Genomic DNA, 22,701 nt, shown 5'->3' on the forward strand with positions numbered 1-22,701 from the left:
TAGGGAGAATATTCAGGTCCAGCTAAGGGCGTAAGATAGATAGTAATGATTTCTCATTTGAAAGGGATATTTTGTTAAGACTAGGGCTGATCTTTTCTGATTTAACCTTGGATTGGTAGAAGATGGGGTGTCCCCTGGCTCATTATTTTTCACTGCCCAGCACTGTTAGACAATTATCCTGCGTAGAATTAGGGGAGGGACTAGAGGATCTGTTTTCTGTGAATACAATAGGAAAGGCAGTTTTGAATTATCCAAATGGCCCCTAAATTCTGGGGGAAAATAAAATAACAACAACAGCAGTTTTAAAAACAACTACAACCTAGGTTCTGACATCCCAAAAAGGAATATTTCAACTATAATTCTCAGCATTTTAGAAATTAATTTCTTGACAAATATCAATAGGTATTATTCAGACTTTTCAAATACAGAGTTTTGAAATCAGAATTTTGCATCTCATCTCTCCCCTAAAAGAAGTATGGCAATTGTGCTTGCTGACCATGAGGCTTGTGAGCTATAATACATACTTATAGGCATAAACACAGAAGCATACCCTCTCTCAGGCATCACTCAAATCCAAGAAAATTTGTTGTCTTATGTTTTAGCGAGTAACCAGCTCATAAATCACATCGAACAGTTTTTGGATACTAATGAAACACCATATTTTATGAAGAGCATGGACTGCATCCGAGCCTTCCGGGAAGAAGCCATTAAGGTAATGCTATCCTAGCATCTCTTTTCTTCCTAAACAGTTGGCGACTATCACAGGGAAAGAGGCATACAGCATCCTGGAAATGAGCCTTGGCCATGGAAATTATCATTCTCTATGTGAATAGCAGTGTATGCCAGTGGAACTAAAAATGACTTAAACTCATGTTACTATCACTGTCATTTCTGAGATGGGATAAAGATGTGTAGGTAGGGTGTTTTATCCCTGAAAGTTGGCTTTTTATTGTACTGAAGCCCTGGCCTTTGCTTTCTGTTCCTATTTAGGGAACCAAGGAAATTTCCGTTACAACCTCTGGTGGCCCACTCATTATTGTAAAGGATGGGCTATTTTAGGGAAATGGATGGAAAATATATATTGGTATAATTATGGAGAAAGATTTTATGAAGACAGGAGTAGGGATCTAAATGTCAGGAAAAAAAACACTGACAATAAGTTCCTCCCATACCTTTTGTGTGGGTTTTGTCTGTTTGATTGTTTTATTAGGAATTGTTAGAAAATATTTCTAAAACTTTTCCAAATTATGTATAGGCTTTTATATCTCTAGGTAAGAAGTGAGCAAGTTTCAATTAGAAAGCAGATTTTTAAAGTAGGCACAGTTGTAGTATATGTTCTTGTGTGGGTACTTATTAAATACTTGCCGAACGTGTGAATGAATTAATGCTTAAATAATTTAGGTGCTTACAAAGAGTGACAAGAAAACGGAAAAATCATTAAAATTAGATTCAATAACAGATTCAGAAGTAGATGACCTGAATACTCTTCAGATAAAAGACAAATTTTGGAAAAGTAGAGTCAGGACAAGACTGTAGATGATTCAGTTGGATGGAGAAAGATTTGGTTCGATGGAAAGAGATAGTAAAAGTGTATTGCTTTTTTAAAGCACTACCCAGGCTAGATGGAGTGTCTTATAACACCTCTGTGCATGGTTGCCACCCAGTGTCCTTAAAAAATACCAGGTCACATTGTATTTCTTAAAAAAAGAAAAAAAAAAAAAAAGAAGAGGAGCAGAAGAGACTTCAATGACATATCATTCAGTCTTAATGGAGAGATTCTTATTTTTTCTTTTTTTTTTTTTTTCTCGAGACGGACTTTGGCCTTTGTCGCCCAGGCTGGAGTGCAATGGCAGATCTCGGCTCACCGCAACCTCTGCCTCCCAGGCTCAAGCGATTCTCCTGCCTCAGCCTCCTGAGTAGCTGGCCTTACAGGCGCATGCCACTACGCCCAGCTAATTTTTGTATTTTTAGTAGAGACGGGGTTTCACCATGTTGGCCAGGCTGGTCTCGAACTCCTGACCACAGGTTATCTGCCTACCTTGGCCTCCCAGAGTGCTGGGATTACAGGGGTGAGCCACTGCACCCGACCAAGGGATATTTTTTGAACTGTAAAAAGATTATCTTTAAGTTTTATGGAACAATTAGGAAAATGAGAATACTGGCTAGTTATTTGGTTCTATTAAGGAGTTATTAATTTTTTATATGGTGTTAATGGCATGTGAGTGTTTTAAAAGAGTATATATTTTCTATATTTCATACAAGAATATTTATAAATGAAATAATTTGACTGAAATTTCCTTCAATATAATTGGAGGGTTATGGGAGAAGAAGGTCGTAGTATAAAGGAAGCAAGATTGGTTTGGTTGATAATTATTTCTTTATTTTATTTTTTATCTTTGAGAAGGAGTTTTACTCTTGTTGCCCAGGCTGGAGTGCAGTGGCATGATCTTGGCTCACTGCAACCTCCGCCTCCCGGGTTCAAGCAATTCTCCTGCCTCAGCCTTCCGAGTAGCTGGGAATACACGCGCCTGCCACTGCACCCAGCTAATTTTTGTATTTTTAGCAGAGACGGACCCATGTTGGCCAGGCTGATCTCGAACTCCTGACCTCAGGTGATCTGCCCGGCTCAGCCTCCCAAAGTGCTGGGATTACAGGCATGAGTCACCATGCTCGGCCTGAGTTGATAATTATTGAAGCTGGGTTATGAGTGTGTGAGCACTCACTAAACTGTTCCGTTTTTGTTTGGGATTTTCTACATTAAATGTTAAAAACAAAGGGCTAGGCCACCACAGAAAAACTGACTCTAGGAAGCTCTGTGCCTTCCACAGATGGAAGGATTTCTGGTCCCCAGTGAACACACCTCAGTTTGGAATGCCAGCCTACCATGTACCAAAGAAGAACATTTTATTTTTTTGTAATAAATAAGGTGATTCAGAACAAACTTTGGTTTGGGGTGAATTTGTTTTTGTGTTTGCTCTGACTTGCTGCCTCCTCTACCCCAACTTGCTACCACAGTTTTCAGAAGAGCAGCGCTTTAACAACTTCCTGAAAGCCCTTCGAGAGAAAGTGGAAATTAAACAATTAAATCATTTCTGGGAAATTGTTGTTCAGGGTAAGTTGACATTTGTCTTTTTTTTTTTTTAAAGTATTTTTAAAATACTTATGCTATTTTATTCTAAATATACATATAAATTCTAAATATAAACTGTATTGTATAATGAGTTACGTGGGAAACGTGATGATTTTCTACATGGCTTTGGGAAATGCTCAGTGTTCGGTGAACTCAGACTCTCCCTTAATAAGCATAAATACAAAGTGATAAATAATAAATAAACACGTAAGTTCCATCTTAGACTCTTTACGCAGCATGACCTATTTCAGGGCTGTGCCTTTCTGTTTGTTGAATGGAGCAGCTGTGTGGGCGAACATTGTCCCCTTTCTCAGATCCTTAGGCCATTTTAGTCCTGCTGGATCCACAGCCCTTTGGTTGACCTCACCCAGATTTTATCTCCCTGCTACTTTTCATTTACCATGTTCTTGGACTTTCCGTTTCAGCAGACCAGCATCTTCATGCTCCAAAACCATTCAGTTTCTCATTTGCACAGCAACCAATGCAGGTTAAACCCAGAAAGAAGACAGCACACATTCTTTCAGTGTTAGGCTTGATCTTTGCTTTTTTTCATGCCCTTTGCCCCACCTTTTTTAAAACATGACCTGATTTTCTTTTAGAACCCAGGTATAAGATATTACTTGTTTAAAATGCATATTATGAAAATGATTATGTTTATGAGATAAACTTTTCACTTTTACTAGAGATGCAAAATTTGTTTCAATCTCTCTTTCTGTGCAAGTTCTATATAAAAAGAGTTGCATACCTATCTATCCATCTTCTAATGGGCAACTCTTCATCACACAGGTAACTGTTTTCCTGACAGTTAATTTTTCAGCCCTTTAACTTCTGCACTGGAGAACAAAAGGAATTGGAGTGGGTAGTGAAGGGGGCTTACTCAAATCACTTTTATGTCTCTGCTGTTGACCCCGTAAATGAGGGAGATTGGGTTTTGGTATTTATTGAATGCCTATAGCATATTATTTGCTGAAAAGAAACTTACAGGTCATATGCAAAATCCGTATTTTCTGATAGCTTATACGCCACTGAGAGAATACAGATGACCAAGGCCATGCATAGGTACAAATGGATGTTAAATACATGTGCTTTTCGAACAGTACATCAGCCATTTGATGTAGGAAAATAGGAAGAAGAGCAAATTAAATAGTAGATTTTCTACCCTTGATTTGCTCTTACTGAGCTAAAATTGATAAACTGTCCTAAATGATAGACATGCCCCTTGATGAAGACCATGTTTTCTTCCTCCCTAGTCCTCTGGCCACTCTATCAAAAGCCAGTAACATGGCCACAAGACGAAATGCATGGCATAGTTCCATATTGGGCACCTGATGTCTTGGACAAAAGCATACAGTCATTTAATTATCATTTATTTATTGAGTTTCTGCTATGTTCTACAGTAAGTCCTCACTTAACGTTGTCCATAGGTTCTTGAAAATTGTGACTTTAAGCAAAATGACACATAATGAAACCATTTTTTTTCTCATCAGTGTTATAATGAAACAGTATTATTCAAGGACCTACTTTTGTTTCACTTAAAGTCACAGTTTCCAACAACCTATTGATGATAGTTAAGTAAGGACATACTGTACATTGAGGGGAATATAAAGATTTATAAGACTGAGTGTCTGCCCTTGAGAAAATATATTCTTAGGAGAGAGAACATGTGTACAAATAGTTATATATGACAAGAGCCATTTCAAAGTAATAAAGTGATCTGAGATTTCTAAAGAAGGGGAGACTTAACCTAGAGTTGATCAAGGAAGGCCTCGTGGAACACGTGGCATTTGACATGCGGCCTTTATTGCTTATTACACAAGCAAAAACTGGAGAAAAGATAATTTAAGATGGTCATTGTTAATTAGTTGGCCTTTATAGTTTTATAGAACAGAGCACCTTTATAGTTTTAAAAATCTCCAGCTCAGGCTGGGCACAGTGGCACATGCTTGTAATCCCAGCACTTTGGGAGGCCAAGACGGGAGGATCACTTGAGCCCAAGAGTTCGAGACCAGCCTGGGCAACATAGTGGGACCCTGTCTCTATAAAAAAAAAAAAAAAGAAATCTTCAGCTCAAAGGTGGGAGGAGGTGTGGCGGAAAGGAAAATGGGATTGGGGTTGATTCTTTGTGTTTTGATTTTACTCTCTGAATTACTTTTTAGATGGAATTACTCTGATCACCAAAGAGGAAGCCTCTGGAAGTTCTGTCACAGCTGAGGAAGCCAAAAAGGTATTGAGGGGTAACCCTTTGTCTTTAGTTGAATTATTATAGTGGACTTTATTTTCTTGATACCTTCGAAGAAGTTAAATTTTATGGGTAACTAAATTAGTGTACTCATTTTGTATTCAATATGTAAATTGCTTCAACCACAGCATCCTCATGGGAGAAATTATAATCTTACTCAGTTTCCTGTAGGCTGTGGTTATATTTCTGGAACTCACCTGTAATCCCAGCTTCGGTACCTCTAGAGCATGCTGTTGAACTCCATAGTGCACAAACTTAACCTCTGCCCTGGTAAAGGCTATGAAATCCACAGTGATTCCCACCCTGGCCACACATTAGTTACCTGGTGAGCTTGTTCTTTTCTTTTCTTTTCTTTTCTTTTCTTTTCTTTTCTTTTCTTTTCTTTCCTTTTCTTTTCTTTTCTTTTTCTTTCTTTCTTTTTTTTTTTTGTTAATACTGATTAAAAATCAGAATTACCCTAGAGATTCTGTCTGAGATGGGTCCTGGGCACAGTTGGTTTGTTTGCATTTTAAAACTCCTCAGGTGATTGTATTGTATAGTGAATAGAGAAACACTAGTATTCTAGCATAAGGGACATCCAGGTATTTTCAGTAAAAGACCCCATGCAGTCCCCATGAGCTTTTTATTCACACACATTGTTAGGCCTAGGCCTCCTTGTTTGGTGTGTATTGAATCTTATTCAGCCATGAGTCAAATACATGCGGTTATTTAGTTCAGTAATCCTTCATTGTACCTCAAGGTTGTGATGAAATTTTAATGAATTAAGTTGAATAGCTCAAAAGTATATACTTCATAACATTCAGTTTCAGTTACAGTCACTGACCGATGTAGTTCTTCTGGCACCTGACAGCTCTCAGTTACTAAGCTTCTACAATATGCTAGGCACTGTGCTGGATGATAAGACAGCACCCCTGCCCTCTAGAAGCTCAGGCAGTTAAAATGGAGCAGAGGGAAGCAACGGAGACTCAGAAAATAACTATACACACTAAGGGAGAGCTTGGTCTGGGGCTGGTGAATAGGAATCTGTTAGGGAAGTGACAGACACAAAGCTGGAAATGTTAATCAGATGGCTAAATTCAGGCCAAAATTTGAATATCTTCAATTTTCAACTCAAGAAAGGCATTTGGCAGAAACCATAGTATGGTTTGGAAGAGAAATTAAAATATACAAGAATTTTTATTAAGCACTTTGCCTGGCAAAAGATTTTTGTTAAAAAGAGAAACAGATGTTATCCCTACTTTCAGGGAGTAGGATCCTGGAATTTTTGAAGCATACTGTAAGGTGGTGATTATATCTCAGAAGGGGTTCCGTGGTGTCTGTACCCTCTCTGCCACAGTCAATACTGAGCACCATGGGCTTGAGTATGCCATTTAACTGTTTGGTTTTATTTATATTTGTCACTTTATACAATGTTTGATAATATCTCCTCATTGAACTGGGCTATTTCAGTCAAGGTTCTCCAGAGAAACAGAACCAAGAGAACATACGTGTGTGTGTGTCTGTGTGTGTGTATACACATACACACACACATATATAGAGAGAGATTTATTGGCTGAAATTTCAGAAATTGGCTTGTGTGATTGTAGGGCTTGGCAAGTCTGAAATTTGTAGGACAGGCTAGCAGGCTGGAAACTCAGGCAGGATTTCTATGTTACAGTCCTGAAGCAGAAACCTCAGCTTTTGCTCCTAAGGCCTTCACTTGATTGGATGAGATCTACGAATATTACTAAGATTAATCTTTGCTTAAAATCAGGTAATTTTAGATGTTAATCACATCTACAAAATACCCTCACAGCAACATCTAGAGTAGTGTTTGATGGAACAACTGGGGACCACAGCCCAGCCAAGTTGACACATAATATTCATTGTCACATGGTGTGAAGACCTATCAATCAATTTTTGCTAAACAAGTAAATCGGGAAAAATATTTTTTGTCATTGTTACATTAAGAAAATTTGTTATCCAGGTGACAATACATACTAGAGTTTTTGGAAGAAGTGAGGAGCCGTGACCTAAAAAAGCTTGTGTTTCCTCCCAGCAGCACATCTTAACCAAAGATGTTCCAGCTAAGTTAACCCAGAATATTAGACAGGAAAGAAATCTGAAAACATGATGCACTTGCAAATTGTGCAAGGCTTGTTCTGTAATGCAAATAGGTTGTCTTCTTTGAAATGTAAAGGCACTGAGCCTAAGCATGAGGAATTTTAATGTCTAATGATGAAGCTATAGAGAGAAATTTCAGTTAATGACCAGGTAGGTATAAGATGGTGTCCTTAGATAATTCTGATATCAGAACTGATGTCAGTTGTAGTTTAAGACAACTCTCCTGAGGCAGGAGAATTGCTTGAACCTGGGAGGTGGAGGTTGGGGTGAGCCGAGATCGCGCCATTGCACTCCAGCCTGGGCAACAAAAGCGAAACTCTATCTCAGAAAAAAAAAAAAAAAGGCAACTCTCAAAACTTCACCATCTTTGAATAGAGAGAACATCAGTGGAGAGAATCTCTTCTACTTCAGCCACGGGTTGCCTGGCTCTGACTGGCATCTTCTTCCTTTTAGAGCATAGTGTTTCCATAGTCAAGGCACAGAGAGTGTGCTTCCAGTACTACCAGCAAAACTGAACTTCACTGTCATGGCAGATAAGAAGTTAGGAAATTCAACATAAAATGTATTGAGTACCACCAGCTCTGTGCTAGGCACTTTGATATATATTATCTCATAGCCTCCAAAAAAAGTACATTGCACATTCACCTAGCAGACTCTTTCACGCCATTTCCTTTTTTTCCCCACATTTATCAGTGCTTTAGCCAATGTAGTATGTATACCAGATGTTTATATGACACTTTGACTGCTAAAGAACCATTCACATTGTATGGTGTTTGTCTAGAACACTATATACATCATATCTAGATAATGGTAGAAAATAAGAGTAGTAGAATTTTACTTGTATCCAACTCCCGAACCAAAGAGCCCAGTATTATCTCTGTAATCCTCACAATGATCTGCTAAGAATTGGCAAGAGCAGGAACTACCATCCCTGTTACCACTGGGAAGCCAAGCCCTAGAAAGATAAAGTGGGGTTACACTTTGAGCTCACAGAGGTAGCAAGAGGATTAAAATGCACGTTCCTTTGCACCACACCAGATCTTCATTTTCAAGTGGATTAAGTTTTATAAGTGGAATCTTGAACCAATCATTTCTAAAATACAGTACTCCCTGTCTGCTTCATCTCAACAAATGACTTTCTGGCGTAGAGCCAGGTGGTGGTTAGAATAACCTGGAAAGTCATAGAGTAGACCCTGTAATTTTGACTCATCTTCAGTGTACACTGTATTATGTCTGTCAGTTCTCGTTAGTATAGTGGGGGGTACCCCCACCTGTCACTGTATCATGGCTGACTGTGAGATTATGCTTTTGTGTCTGCTTTAATATCACATGAACCGTTTATTTTGTTTTCCAGGGTGAAAACTTGATCCTTTGTATTAAAAATGCTTTTATTTATTTATTTATTTACTTATTTATTTGTTTACTTACTTACTTATTTAGAGACAGAGTCTCGCTCTGTTGCCCAAGCTGGAGTGTAGTGGCACGGTCTCAGCTCACTGCATCCTCTGCCTCCCAGGTTCAAGCAGTTATGCCTCAGCCTCTCCAGTAGCTGGGATTACAAGTGCGCACCACCCCACCCAGCTAATTTTTGTATTTTTAGTAGAGACGGGCTTTTACCATGTTGGCAAGGCTGTTCTCAAACTCCTGACCTCAAGTGATCTGCCCACCTTGGCTTCGCAAAGTGCTGGGATTGCAGGCGTGTAATCCCAGCCATGCCTGGCCTGAAAATACTTTTAAATGGCATCTGTTGATTTTTGGAGAAAAGTGTAGAAGGGAGAGTGTACATAATGGGGAGAATTGCAGAGGAAGATTCTGGCTCAAGGAAGCTGATTTCTTGTGGTTTTAATAGAAGAGACATGCTTTAGCTATTTCTCTTAGCCAAGTGGGAGAAATATAATCACTTTTGACCATGTACTGAAATATTCATTTATATTGCTTTCAAATGTTCAATTTGGTCACTTCCCAAATAATCATTTAAGGAAACTTGACTATAATCACTGAGGTTAAAGAACAATCCTCACAGTCTATTTAAATTCTTTTGAGGTATTTCCCATAAGTTATTTAAAGTTAGCAAGCTGTCAAATTCTTGCTATTAAATGTTGACATTTGAAAGGAAATAATTATCCAGGGATGTTCATTTTAAATGAAAATTATAACTTTACATTTGTATAACATCTTAAGAGCTATTGCCCTCCAGTTGTTCTAGAAATATGGGGATTGTATGATTCTTTGAGAAATAGAAGGAAGTCAACTCTGCTAGAGAAATAGAAAGTTTTTGCATGACGTAAGTTTAGACAGTCACTTTAAGTTTCCTGGTACCTCTTATTTCATTTTGAAACCTAGGCATAAATCATTCTTTAATGTTCATTTTTATTATCATTATAACCTGTCAGTTCTTCCACTTTTTCTGTTTCTAGTTTGTATGATTAGATACGCCATTAGCATTTGATGTTTGGTAGAATCTTTGTATAGCCTTTGTGTGCCCTTCATCTATCAGTTCTCCCAGCTCTGTAGTGGGCAGAAGAGGTAAAGTGATGTGTCTGAGAGCTCACAGTAAGTCACTGGCCAGGAATCTAGTTCTAGCACTGCCCTAGTCCTTCATTCTCCTTTAGTATTGAGAAAGCAGTAAAGGAAGAGGATTTATCCCCATGGCATTGGGATCATTTTTTTTTTTTAACCAGATTCCAAGAGGCTGAGCTATATCTAAATAATCATTTGATGTAAGCTCTATGAAAAAAAAAATCATTATTTTAGCACTTGTTTTTCTTGTAACTGCCTAATTTATCCTTCTTTATTGTTGTTGACATTTATGGATTTTCCACCTTAGTATCACAGACATTCATAGATAGCAATGTGGCCATTTTACCAACACCCCTGTCTAGAGAGGTAAAGTTTTCTGTGCCTCACAGCAAGCTAGTGGCCAGCAGAATTGACTGGAATCCAGACCCCCATATGCCCAGTCACCTTATCACCGCACCATGGCTCCAACTCTTCACGCCTTCACCTTATAATGCCACCAACCACATCTACCTAGAGAAAGGATGCTCATGCTCCCTTTTTCAAGAGTACATCCAATTCTGTGTGTGAGAGTGCACAGGAATTCTCCAAAGCTTAGTGAAGGATTGAAGACAAAGGTTAAGAATCATTTCTTGAGAGCAGTTTTGTCAAACTGCTGGCCCCTGTTGGACCCTATGACATTTTTCTTTGCTCTTTTCTGCTTTCATTTTCTGCCTTAATTCTCTGGTGTAGTTTGCTAGCACAAGAAAAGTAATAATGAAAATATCACAGTGTTACCCAATATTTATTTAAGGCTTGATACATTTAAGATATGATATTAAATTTTTTATTGAGGTAGAACATGCATACAGTAAATGCACAGATCTTAACTGTGCCACTTGATGAATTCTTACACATTCATGTACCTGGGTGCTCACCACCCAGATCAAAATAATAGAACATTTCCATCACCCCATAAGCCTCCCTGGTACCTTCCCAGTCGGAAGCCCCCATCCCTCGAGGTAACCACCATTCTGACTTCTGTCACTTGAGTCGTCTGGCCAGTTTTTGACCTTCATATAACTGGAATCATGCCTTTTTTCATCAATTAAGTGATTATAGCTATGTAGTAATCCCTTTTATGATTTTACCACCATTTATTCATCCATTCTCCTAATGATGGACATTTGCTTGTTTGTCCTTTGACAGTTATGAATAGAGATGCTGTGGATATTCTTGTACATACCACTTGGTGGACATATGTTAAGTGCATTCCTAGGAATTAGAACATGAAACTTACAATACCATAACGAATTTTTTCATTCTCTATTTTATCTGAGACTCAAGAACCCCTAAGATAGGTATGGTAAGTAGTAGTATTCACATTTTGTTTTTGAGGGAAATTAGTTATGAAAAGGTCAGGTGGCTTGCATAGGGTTCCTGAGAAACTGACAGGGTTACAATTGTGTTCTCCACACTAGGCTGCAGGATTTCCCTCTTGCACCATATTAGTGTTTATAGCATCCGTTAAGCTACAAGTGGCATTAATGAAACCCAAATATATGTCATTTTAGGCAAAGTACATGCAAACTGACTTTTATTCTTTTTGATGCTTTTTTACACATCTAGATTGTCAGTAATCCTCTGGAATCACCTGATGGTGTTGGAAACAGCCCAGTGGAAGTCATGTGTTTTTACTTTGGGGGTCGGTTAGGGTCTGAGCACAAGATGATAGTCTTTTAGTCTTTTATGGGGGGATAGGACTGGCAGTTTCTATATAGAGGTTATTGATTTCATTACTCTGCTTGTGGCCAGGATTATATTTCAGTGTACTTGAGAAGTAGTAGATTATCCATTTCATAAAGTTCTCCAGGTAAGGAGGCACTTTTATGGTAACCCCAGGTAAGTGATGGTGGTTTGAGGAAGAAGGAACATGTCACTCACACACATGCCCTGCCCTTTCTATCTATTCTCTACTTTCTCAGCATATTGCAGAGGGAAAGAACACACGAGAAAAGATGACAGTTGACTCCAACCCCTTTCTGCAGAAGAGATTCGGAGAATCTCTTGCTTTTATTGAGAAAGCAGGCCAGTCATTGAGTTCTCTGCTCTGTCTTGCTTCCTTGTCACTGTATGGGCTAGGATTACGTGCAGTTACAAACACTGATGAGGAGGAGTGATACGTGGAAGAGATCAGCCTTGCCTTGGGCATTGGGAAGGATAATGGATGGCAGCCCAGCTTTTAAACATAATTTGTTTACACAGAAATGTGAAGCAGATCTGTCAGGAAAATCAGTTGCAGACGATACTTAGCACTTGATGAAAATGTAGGATTTCTGCTGCTGCTCATTTCTTCCTAGGAATTTGGCCTAGTCTCAGAGATGTGCCATTTGTGCTTAAGTATATATACCATGGTCATACTGTGCCAACAATAAGTCCTTAACTAAGGGGTCATACAGGACGTAGTGGGCTACAGAATCATTGAGGCTATGGAGTTTTTCAGATGTTTGGAAGATACCAGTCATTTGTGGCCCTACAGAGATTTATGGCAGGATGCAGCTCTACTGTTTATTCTCTTGCCCCAACTGGATAAGTCTTATCCTGTAGCCATGTAGTCCTGATATCACGAAAATCATGCAGGGGTTAATGATAATGAGTAGGAGAGGAGAGGTACAACATAAAAAGTATGATAATAACCCGGAAAACCCCAAATAAAAACCAATTTGAGAATCTAGGATAGAGTAGTTTATTTAACCTTTACAGATAAATCATATGCCAGTAAATGTATAGATTTTTTATTCATTTATCTGTATTTGGCTGTCAGATATCTTTATTCATAATCACCTAGAATAAACAGAATGAATGAAACAGAAGCTTCATCACAATTCTGTTGCAGACTGTCTGCCCCCATTGCTGGGATTTTCTGTCTCTTAATACCATTGATTCTCAGTCTTGCACGTGGCCCAGTTTAGGGTTAACAAAGGGCTATGGAAAGATCCATAAATGTCCTTAAAAGAAGATAAATTCCTTATGCGCTCAGTCAAAAAAGAAGTTAATGAATATTGAGGTGGTCTTAACTGAGGGAAAAAAAAGTCCAAGAGAGTGGTTGATCAACAAACGATTATGTCCATGGTGCTGATGAAGGCACTGCACCTCAAGGCAGACACAGCCTCCACTGTTACCACTTTGTTACCTGTGTGTGTTTTTGTATATGAGGAATGGAAGGACAGGCAGAGCTTTCTTGCTTCCTGAAACTTGCCACATGCAGCCTCATATTTCATGGTTCACTTTGGTTTGACTTTTTAAAGAGACATATTTAGTTTATTTATAGGTCTTAGGTTTCAGAGGTCATGATTGTGTCCATTGTACCATAAAAGTAACAGGAATGTAGAGAATGGCAGCTCTTACCATTTTTTCATGTTGAGAGTGAGGAAAGTATAATTATACTTTTTCCTCTTGAGTGGAAGCAACTACAGGAGAGCATGAGTGGGCTGGAAGGCTCGCTCACTGCATGCCTGCTCCATGCACTCTCAGCCTGAGGAATGCCAGAATGCCTCTAGGGGCCAGTCAGTTGTGGTACCATAACTGATTCTCTATTTACTGTTTCTGGCCCCCAGAGGAAAAGTAGAAGTGCCCCACTTTCCACTGCCCTCTCTAAAACACTCACTCCTACAGGCAGGCGTGCTACCAGGAAATCACCTTCTCGTGTTAGGATAGATAGGCATTGCTAGATAGATATGCATTGCTAGAACCCAGCTCTTAGAGGCAGCTGCCACATGCCTTGAAGGAAAAGGCTCCCCACTGCTATCCCTTGGAGGGACAGGATGGAAAAAGAGTGTTCAGATAATTTTCAAGGGCACTCACCTCACTACCCTTTTAAAATCTGAGTGTAATTCCTAGATCCTCACAGACTTCACTTCCTGGACTTTGCTGTATTACTATGTATCTGCCTTTCAGAAGCTCCACATCTAGAACAGTGATGCTGAACGGTTTTCTCATCCATTTCTCATCTGTCTGTTTTCAAACAATTTCTAACACAAATTGAAAGATTTCCATAAAAGGAATCAAACAACCCTCCAAGCTCACTCATTTTTGCATTTCACGTTTCTTATAAGAAGTCCCCCTTTTACTGCTTTTGTCCACAGTGGAATTTTTTTTTTTTTTTTTTTTTTTTTTTTTGAGACAGAGTCTCGCTCTATCGCCCGGGCTGGAGTGCAGTGGCGCAATCTCGGCTCACTGCAAGCTCCGTCTCCCGGGTTCACGCCATTCTCCTGCCTCAGCCTCCGAGTAGCTGGGACTACAGGCGCCCGCCACTGCGCCCGGCTAATTTTTTGTATTTTTTTAGTAGAGACGGGGTTTCACCGTGGTCTCGATCTCCTGACCTCGTGATCCGCCCGCCTCGGCCTCCCAAAGTGCTGGGATTACAAGCGTGAGCCACCGCGCCCGGCCAATGGAATTTAAGAATAGATTATTCTAATCTTTTTTTTTTTCCTGATTCTTCATCATTCAACTTGAGATTATTCTAATCTTGACTTGATTCTCATGCTCCTTTCAAAACAGCATACTAGTTTGGGGTGGTTGGTTATTTTCTTAACCTTAGCAAGCCAACTTATTTCCTGTGGAAGCAGAACTAGAAACAGCAGATGTCCACCATGCTTATACAGGACCCTACACATAGTCACTGTCTTGACAAGCCATGTTATTTCCTCCCTCTTCATGAGCACTTTCTCTGATGAGTTAGTATGGACTACTTGAACCTCAAAACTGGGCCTCTCACCCAAAGCCAAATGAAGGAGCGTACGCCAGGGTGATGTTTCTTTTGGACTGTTTGCAGTGAGACTGCTAAGCAGGCTGCCTTAGGTTTCCCTGTGGCAATGCTAGCAGATTGTTCCCTCCTTCAAAGGGGTAAAAATATCATTTTGGTATGATAACTGACTTTCTATTTACAGTTTCTGGCCCCCAAAGACAAACCAAGTGGAGACACAGCAGCTGTATTTGAAGAAGGTGGTGATGTGGACGATTTAGTAAGTACTTTTAATATGCACCTGGTGTTCTGTGATTGAAGTCGCCTGAGCTGTAAATACAGCCACAAAGGCTGATTATGTTAGACTTGTTGCTTATTTGTGTTTTAATTTCCAATACACCAGAAGCTTCCTACACCGTTATATATTGCCATTATAAATTCAATCAGATAGGTAATTTCGTAATGGAAATTCCTGTGTTTCATGGTGTCGGCTATATTGTTCATTCAGATTAATCCTCTCCCTTGAAGGGCTGAAAAAGAGCTAGGGAGGCTATTCCATTAGTAGCAAAATGTTGTAATTCACTGAAATTGCACTTAACCAAAAATAAGTAATACAACATGCAGTTTGTAAGGGCTACTTCTTAAATGTTCTCAATTAACTTAATGTAAACAAAATAGACCGATAGGCATTTGAGGATTTCTGGACCCCATTACACCATGTTGTTGATGCCTGCGAAGCTGTGTAGTAAATGTTGTCTTTTGTATCTGTCCTTAATGTTTGGAAACTTCCCACCTTTAAGCTTCATGTGACAACTGATGAACAAACACTACATACTATGATGTCAACCTTTTTTAGAGACGTTCTCATTACTAAAATGAGTAGATACTTGAATGTTTAACTCCTGAAATAGTGAGCGGTGAATAAATGAGCAAGTACATGCATGCCTTCCAATGTAGAGTCATTTTCATTAAACCCTCTCTCACCAGAGAAGCAGTGGCATGAAATTGGCCTGGTTCCTTCCTAAGTGTGTTGTTCTTGTTTTCAGTTGGACATGATATAGGTCGTGGATGTATGGGGAATCTAAGAGAGCTGCCATCGCTGTGATGCTGGGAGTTCTAACAAAACAAGTTGGATGCGGCCATTCAAGGGGAGCCAAAAGCTCAAGAAATTCCCAGCAGGTTACCTGGAGGCGATCATCTAATTCTCTGTGGAATGAATACACACATATATATTACAAGGGATAATTTAGACCCCATACAAGTTTATAAAGAGTCATTGTTATTTTCTGGTTGGTGTATTATTTCTTCTGTGGTCTTACTGATCTTTGTATATTACATACATGCTTTGAAGTTTCTGGAAAGTAGATCTCTTCTTGACCTAGTACATCAGTGACAATTGCAGCCCTTGTGATGTGATTAGTGTCTCATGTGGAACCATGGCATGGTTATTGATGAGTTTCTTAACCCTTTCCTGAGTCCTCCTTTGCGTGATCCTCCAGCTGTCACAACTTGTGTTGAGCAGGCAGTAGCATTTGCTTCCTCCCAACAAGCAGCTGGGTTAGGAAAACCATGGGTAAGGACAGACTCACTTCTCTTTTTAGTTGAGGCCTTTTAGTTACCACATTACTCTGCCTCTGTATATAGGTGGTTTTCTTTAAGTGGGGTGGGAAGGGGAGCACAATTTCCCTTCATACTCCTTTTAAGCAGTGAGTTATGGTGGTGGTCTCATGAAGAAGGGACCTTTTGGCCCAGTCTCTGCCATATTAGTGAACCTTTAAAAACTCAAAAACTGAAAAATTTACTACAGTAGTTAGAATTATATCACTTCACTATTCTCTACTTGCAAGCCTCAAAGAGAGAAAGTTTCGTTATATTAAAACACTTAGGTAACTTTCCGGTCTTTCCCATTTCTACCTAAGTCAGCTTTCATCTTTCTGGATGGTGTCTCCTTTACTAAATAAGAAAATAACAAAGCCTTTATTCTCTTTTTTTTCTTGTCCTCATTCTTGCCTGGAGTTCCAGTTCCTCTTTGGTGTACAGATGTCTTGGTACCCAATCACCTCTGTCTTCAGCACCCTCATAAGTGGTCACTAATACACAATTTTGTACATGTAACATTAAAGGCATAAATGACTCATTTCTCTGTGAATTGCTGCTAATTATTGTCTGCAAAAGACTTCTTCAGTGCTCTGCTGAGAATTGAACACCCTTATCCATTGATTGAAAATCGATCTGCAAGATAGAACATCATTCATTTAGCTGAGGAGAGAAAGGAGTGCTTTACTTTGGGCTTCTAGGACATCCTCTCAATACTATACACACTTGCATCAAACTTGACATACAGGTGCCCATTTAAAGTAACCCCAACAGAGGATGACATATCATAGTTTCTGGTTAGGTAATTAAAGCCCAGGGGTTGTTTGTGACTTGGACAAAACTGAGACATTCTTAGAACCACAGAGAGTGGAAACTTTGATCTCTGAAATCTTCATTATTCTCATCAGATCCTCCCAGCAATATGAATCAGCTCAGTAAGTATGGCTTCATCAGCAGCACCTGTCTTTGGCAGTTTGGGGAATTTCTTTTTGGAAACGTCAGTCTTTTTGTCATGCCAGGAAAAGTTTAAATCGAGTTAGTCCTTTGGATCTTCTGATACTTTTTGACTTAGTTTGAATGTATCAGGATTATTTGTGCTTCTCTAACCCTGTTTTACCTAAATCTGAATACCTCAAGGAAGAAATTAGTTTCACAGGCTAAGGAGAGGAAGAACTAAATGAGTCATGTAATTTCCAAATCCATTTCATACAGGTGAAGTATATGTGCTATGTAGACTTCATCAGAGCGTACTGTTTTGAGTAGGGACAGCGTGTTTTGCATGAACACATCAAAGTCCCGTTTCCCTGAAATGAGATTGGCAGATCTACAGAACTCCCAGGTGTTCTGCTGAGTGTAGCCCTGGAGTGCTGTATTGTCGTCAATCCACCATGGGCTGCTCCTCAGAAGCCCAGTAATCCCACAAACGATAGGCTTGTCGGTGATTGCAAGTCACTGACTATGGACCCTGTCACCTTTTTCTTCTATGTCACTGAAATTTGTTGACTTGAAGAGGAGTCATCCTCTTTGTGACGCCCCCACCCAAGTCACAACTCAAATGACCTTACGCATTTCCAAATGCCCCCTTGAAGGTATGTGCTGCCACTCATTAAGTACCACTATTTTAAGTGTTGGGTTTTAATCCTTTGCCAGTTAATTTACATATAAGATTTAGAATCTTGGAAAACTATTTGAAGAATCGTGTTGGGATTAGGCAGCATTTTTTTTTCCCCGCCAAGTCCAGGATGGCTTTGAAAATAAATGGACACAGGTCTCTCCTGTTTTGATGATGTGCAGTGCTAATGACTGGCTTTGCAGTTAATTTTGATTCAGGCAACAGATGTTGTTTTTGGTTCCCTGTCTCCCATGGGCGTCATTTCATGTTGTCCCCCGCCTTCCCCCAGATATTCTAAGTTCAGGACACAAGCTTGTGACCCATGCAGAGCAGATGTCATGAGGGGTCACAGCATGGGTAAGGGAGGAAACACTGGGCTAACCCAGATACTGGACTTGAGTCCTGCCTCTGCTGCTTGCTGCATGGCTTCTGTGACGGTGCTAAACCTGTGACCTGCCTCACAGGCTTAGTAAGAGCATACTCATAGACTAAAATGCTTTCCACAAATGAGATGGTTTCATGAAAACTCCAAATAGAGGGCCTGGGCAGAACATAACTTTTTTTTTTTTTTTTTTTTTAGAGTATCACTCTGTCACCGAGGCTGGAGTGCAGTGGCTCAATCTTGGCTCAACACAACCTCCACTGACCAGGTACAAGTGATTCTCCTGCCTCAGCCTCCCGAGTAGCTAGGATTACAGGCATGCACCGCCACCCCTGGTTTATTTTTGTGTTTTTAGTAGAGACGGGGTTTCTCCATGTTGGCCAGGCTGGACTCGAACTCCTGGCCTTAAATGATCTGCCCACCTCGGCCTCCCCAAGTGCTTAGATTACAGGCATGAGCCACTGCGCCCAGCCATATAATAACTTTTACATAGGTCTGCTGCTGTTTTTTTATTTTAACCTTATTTCTTCTAAGACATTGAGTAGTCCAGTGCTGTTTTCTTTGTAATGATCTATTGTTATTGGTCTTAGGTTTTCTTATCTAGTTATACATAAAAATTAAAGTCTCCATGTGATCAAAGGTAAGGGTAGGACCCAGGGTAGGTTTTCTTACTTTTAACAGGGTGACCATGCATTCCAGCTATGGAGGATGGATTGTTGTCTTAGCATAATTAATAGTGCTCTTTTTCATTCTCAAAATTGTCCTGGTATGGATTATAGATATATGGTCCCCCTAGGTTTTGATTCTATTAAGTTAGTATCACAACCAGGGCCCAAGGAATGGCCATATCCTGCCTTGCCACTCACCCCTCTCCTATTAACTCCCTTCTGGAGCTAAATGCACAAGGAGCAGACAGCAAAATGGAAATCAACATACTGCTTTGTATTAGCTTATTTCAGAGATCTTTGGAACAGCTAGGTTGTGGCCCATGGCTTAGGTTTGTCATCTGCCTCCTACATCCAGATCTTACCACCAGCTGGCTTCCAAGCCTGAGACAGGAAAGAACGTCTCATTGGGCCTGCTTGGAAAGAGTAGGCCCTTGGGCGCAGTGGCTCATGCCTGTAATCCCAGCACTTTGGGAGGCAGAGGCAGGTGGATCACTAGAGGTCAGAAGTTCCAGAACAGCCTGGCCAACATGGCGAAACCCCATCTCTACTAAAAATACAAAAAATTAGCCAGGTGTGGTGGTGGGCGCCTGTAATACCCGCTACTCAGGAGGCTGAGGCAGGAGAATCACGACCCTGGGAGGCGGAGGTTGCAGTGAGCCAATATCACACCACTGCACTCCAGCCTGGGCGAGAGAGCAAGACTCCATCTCAAAAAAAAAAAAAAAAAAAAAAAAAAAAAAAAATGTAGACCCTGGTGCTTGTGCCTGGTTGACAGCATGGAGCAGGAAGTGGAAATGCATATGATGCTTAAACAACCTTTTAGGGGTTTAATGACCCCTAATAAATATAGCTCAGTCTCCAGCCATTTTTCTAAGTCCTCCCTATAGCAGGCAGGGGAATATTAGGAGGGTGATGGGGAGTGGGACTTCCCCATCCCACACTTTTACCCCATATAGGTCAGTTCCCCTGATCAGAAGTAGAATTGCTAGTCCCTACTTAGATAGTTGGCTTTCTGCAGTCATTTTGGGAAGGAAAGAAATGCTCCTTCATTTAAACATAACCCAGGACTAGACTTCCTTTCAAGAGGCATAATGGCATAGTGCTTCAAATAGCCACCTGGATGTTAGATACTTTAAGATTTATTAAGTCCAGGTGTCAATAGCATTTAACAGTTACGTGGCTTTCACAAGTCCCTTAACCTTTGTAAGCAACAAAATAAATCACTTGCATTTTATCTGTGGGCAGAGTGGCCCAGGAGACGACAGAACCTTCTCAGCCAAAGGGAACTCACAGGACCTGCTTGAATATGCGAACGGGTGCTGCTTGGAGTGTTGAGAAAGCAGCTCCAGACCCAGGCCCTATCCACATCCTCCCATTTTACATTGCCCAGGGCCACCCACCTTTGCACTGCAGCTTGTGTGGGTAAGGACCCTGGCAGACCTGGAATGGGGGTCTTAGCATGGGTAAGTCTCTGAATTTCTCTATGCCTCTCCCTGTTACCTTTTCAGTATGCTGGGAATTATAACAGCTTACAGGGTTATTGTTAAGATTAATGAGCACATACTGCTAACAGCATATATTAATAGCTTGGTAAAATAAGATGAAAACTAAAATTTATTTTGCAGCAGAATTCCCCTTAGGAACAGATGTGGTTTGTTGGATAAACACATTGATGAACTACTTGAGGGATTGCAGTGGCACCAAGATAGGAGAGGAAAGCAGAAGGAAGATGGCACCCTGGGGGAACTTGGTGGTAGGGGAGGTGTTCTGGCTGGATACTGGCTTTGGTGTTGATAAAGATTATCTTTAAATAAGGGGAGAGTTTTAGAGATGGAGATGGGTAAAAACAGCAATGGACAGCTGCAGGGGAGGGCAGCTTTAGGGGCTTGGGGAAGCACAAATGTCCATAGGCATCCTAGTCTTAAGTTATCCTGTGTGGGTTGAGTGAATTTTCATCTCCCCACTGAGTATTCAGTGCAACATCAATTTCACTAATGTGCTTGGAGTTGGTATTTTTAGGGGATGCATGTAAGTGCTGTGGATGTGACCTGTTTCAAGGAGGGCAAGGGTGAAAACAGGCTTCCCAGAGAGAGGCTGGTCATCTCTGGATTATGTTCATGTCTTGCTGTTTAAACCTGAAATCAATCAAATGTAGGTGATAGCAAACTCTGTTCCTCCTTAGGTTGAACTTCCATGCCTCCACTGTGGCCAAAATCAAGCCTTATATAATTCCCCATTCAGTAGTAAGAACAAAAATGAACGGTTCTTGAACATAACTGCAGATAACAGCTTGGCCAGGAAAACACAAAAGGTAGCACGTGTGAGACATTTGTCATTGCTCAGAATTTTAAAATTGCATTCCAAGCTGTTGGATTTGAGTTTAAGTGAGGCCAAACTGGGGCAAGATAAACACACCGTCAAAGAATTACACACGTATCCATGTGGCCACATCTCTTTTGTTGTTTGTTTCAAGGATGCTGTGTCTGTTACTAGGGTTAAGACTCTTCTCCTTGGCTGAGGGATCTTTTCTGGAGATTTTGAAAACAGGAAACAGATTTCTCTCTCCCTTCTCTGGTAGTCTTCCTACTCGCATTAGAAACAGTCTTGCTCAGAGGCAGAGGGTGAATGCCTCGCAGATCTTGACAACCTTATGTAATATGTGCATGACTTTTCTCTATTTCTGCCATAGTAAGAATACTAGGCTGAAAAATAGGTTCCCTTTCTTAGCAGTTTGTGTGGACAGAAGTTGGCATATGGTAGGGGTAAAAGGGAATCTTAGAGCATTTCTGAAGCCAGATGGTATAATACCCCAGCCCCACCTGGGAATGTCTGATAAGAGCTGGGGGAAAAAAAAAAAAAGCAGAATCTCTCCTGAGTCCTTCCTGTCATTTCTGCAGCTTTAGCAACACCAAGTACTATCTTTGTCAACACTGAATTCCTGTGGCTTGTGTCCTAGGGGAGATGAATAGAATAGAATGTGCTCACCTCCAAGATTGGAGTCTACCTTGTACCAGAAAAAGCTGAGGAATGAGACCCATGCAAAGTAATACAGAAACATAACAATCCACTCCTGATATTCTTTTGTGGAAAAGGGGGAGAAATAATCCCAAACCATTGTATCAAGTGGGCAGAAGTGAGATGGGCAGAGTCTCTTCCTGCCACTGCCTGAGGGAGAGATCTCCACTTGCAGAGCATCCGAAGTGATGAACGGCATGGCACTTTGAAGAGCCTTCACTTACTGTGGAAACTCAGAGAAATTGCTTTACCCTCAGAGACTTCAGTTTTACCATATATATGGTAATTGGTATGTTTGTTTGAGATTTAAAATCAGTTCATTTAAGTAACACTCCCAATGGAGTAAGTCATGTTAACTTTTTAAAATCACAGATCTGTAAGTTTGGAAAAGGAGAGAGGAAACTATTACTTCTTAAGAGTTATAGCCTGTCAGGTTATCTTGCAAGCTGGGAAGCACAGCCTTCTCCAGCAGAAGCCCAGAGACAGGCACTTCAAAGGAGGAGGGGTTGGCTTGGAGCTTTATGCTGAACAAGTTGTCTAAATATGCATATTCAGTAGGTTACAGGAAGAGCTGTGAATGTTCATTAAGGTGGTCCTGATGAATGTGTATTAAACAAGTATGTTACATATAACCCATGTTCATCTCACAGGAAAGACTTGACATTTAAATATTACAATCAGGCCCAGTACATCAAAAGGTTTTTCAAGACAGGAAG

General features: G+C 40.3%; 1 protein-coding gene across 1 annotated transcript in view; it reads left to right on the plus strand.

The window, feature by feature from the left end:
- The window catches only part of XRCC5 (X-ray repair cross complementing 5), a 97,336-nt gene extending 81,342 nt beyond the window's left edge, over nucleotides 1-15,994 (plus strand). The window contains exons 17-21 of the mRNA XM_055290554.2: nucleotides 603-712; nucleotides 3,016-3,112; nucleotides 5,287-5,354; nucleotides 14,918-14,992; nucleotides 15,759-15,994. Of these exons, the coding sequence (XP_055146529.2) occupies nucleotides 603-712; nucleotides 3,016-3,112; nucleotides 5,287-5,354; nucleotides 14,918-14,992; nucleotides 15,759-15,773 (365 nt within the window). The 3' untranslated portion in view covers nucleotides 15,774-15,994. The remainder of the gene's footprint in view (nucleotides 1-602; nucleotides 713-3,015; nucleotides 3,113-5,286; nucleotides 5,355-14,917; nucleotides 14,993-15,758) is intronic.
- The last annotated feature ends 6,707 nt before the right edge of the window (nucleotides 15,995-22,701 follow it).

The sequence above is a fragment of the Symphalangus syndactylus genome, chromosome 8 (assembly GCF_028878055.3).
Source record: "Symphalangus syndactylus isolate Jambi chromosome 8, NHGRI_mSymSyn1-v2.1_pri, whole genome shotgun sequence".
Classification (NCBI taxonomy): Eukaryota; Metazoa; Chordata; class Mammalia; order Primates; family Hylobatidae; genus Symphalangus; species Symphalangus syndactylus.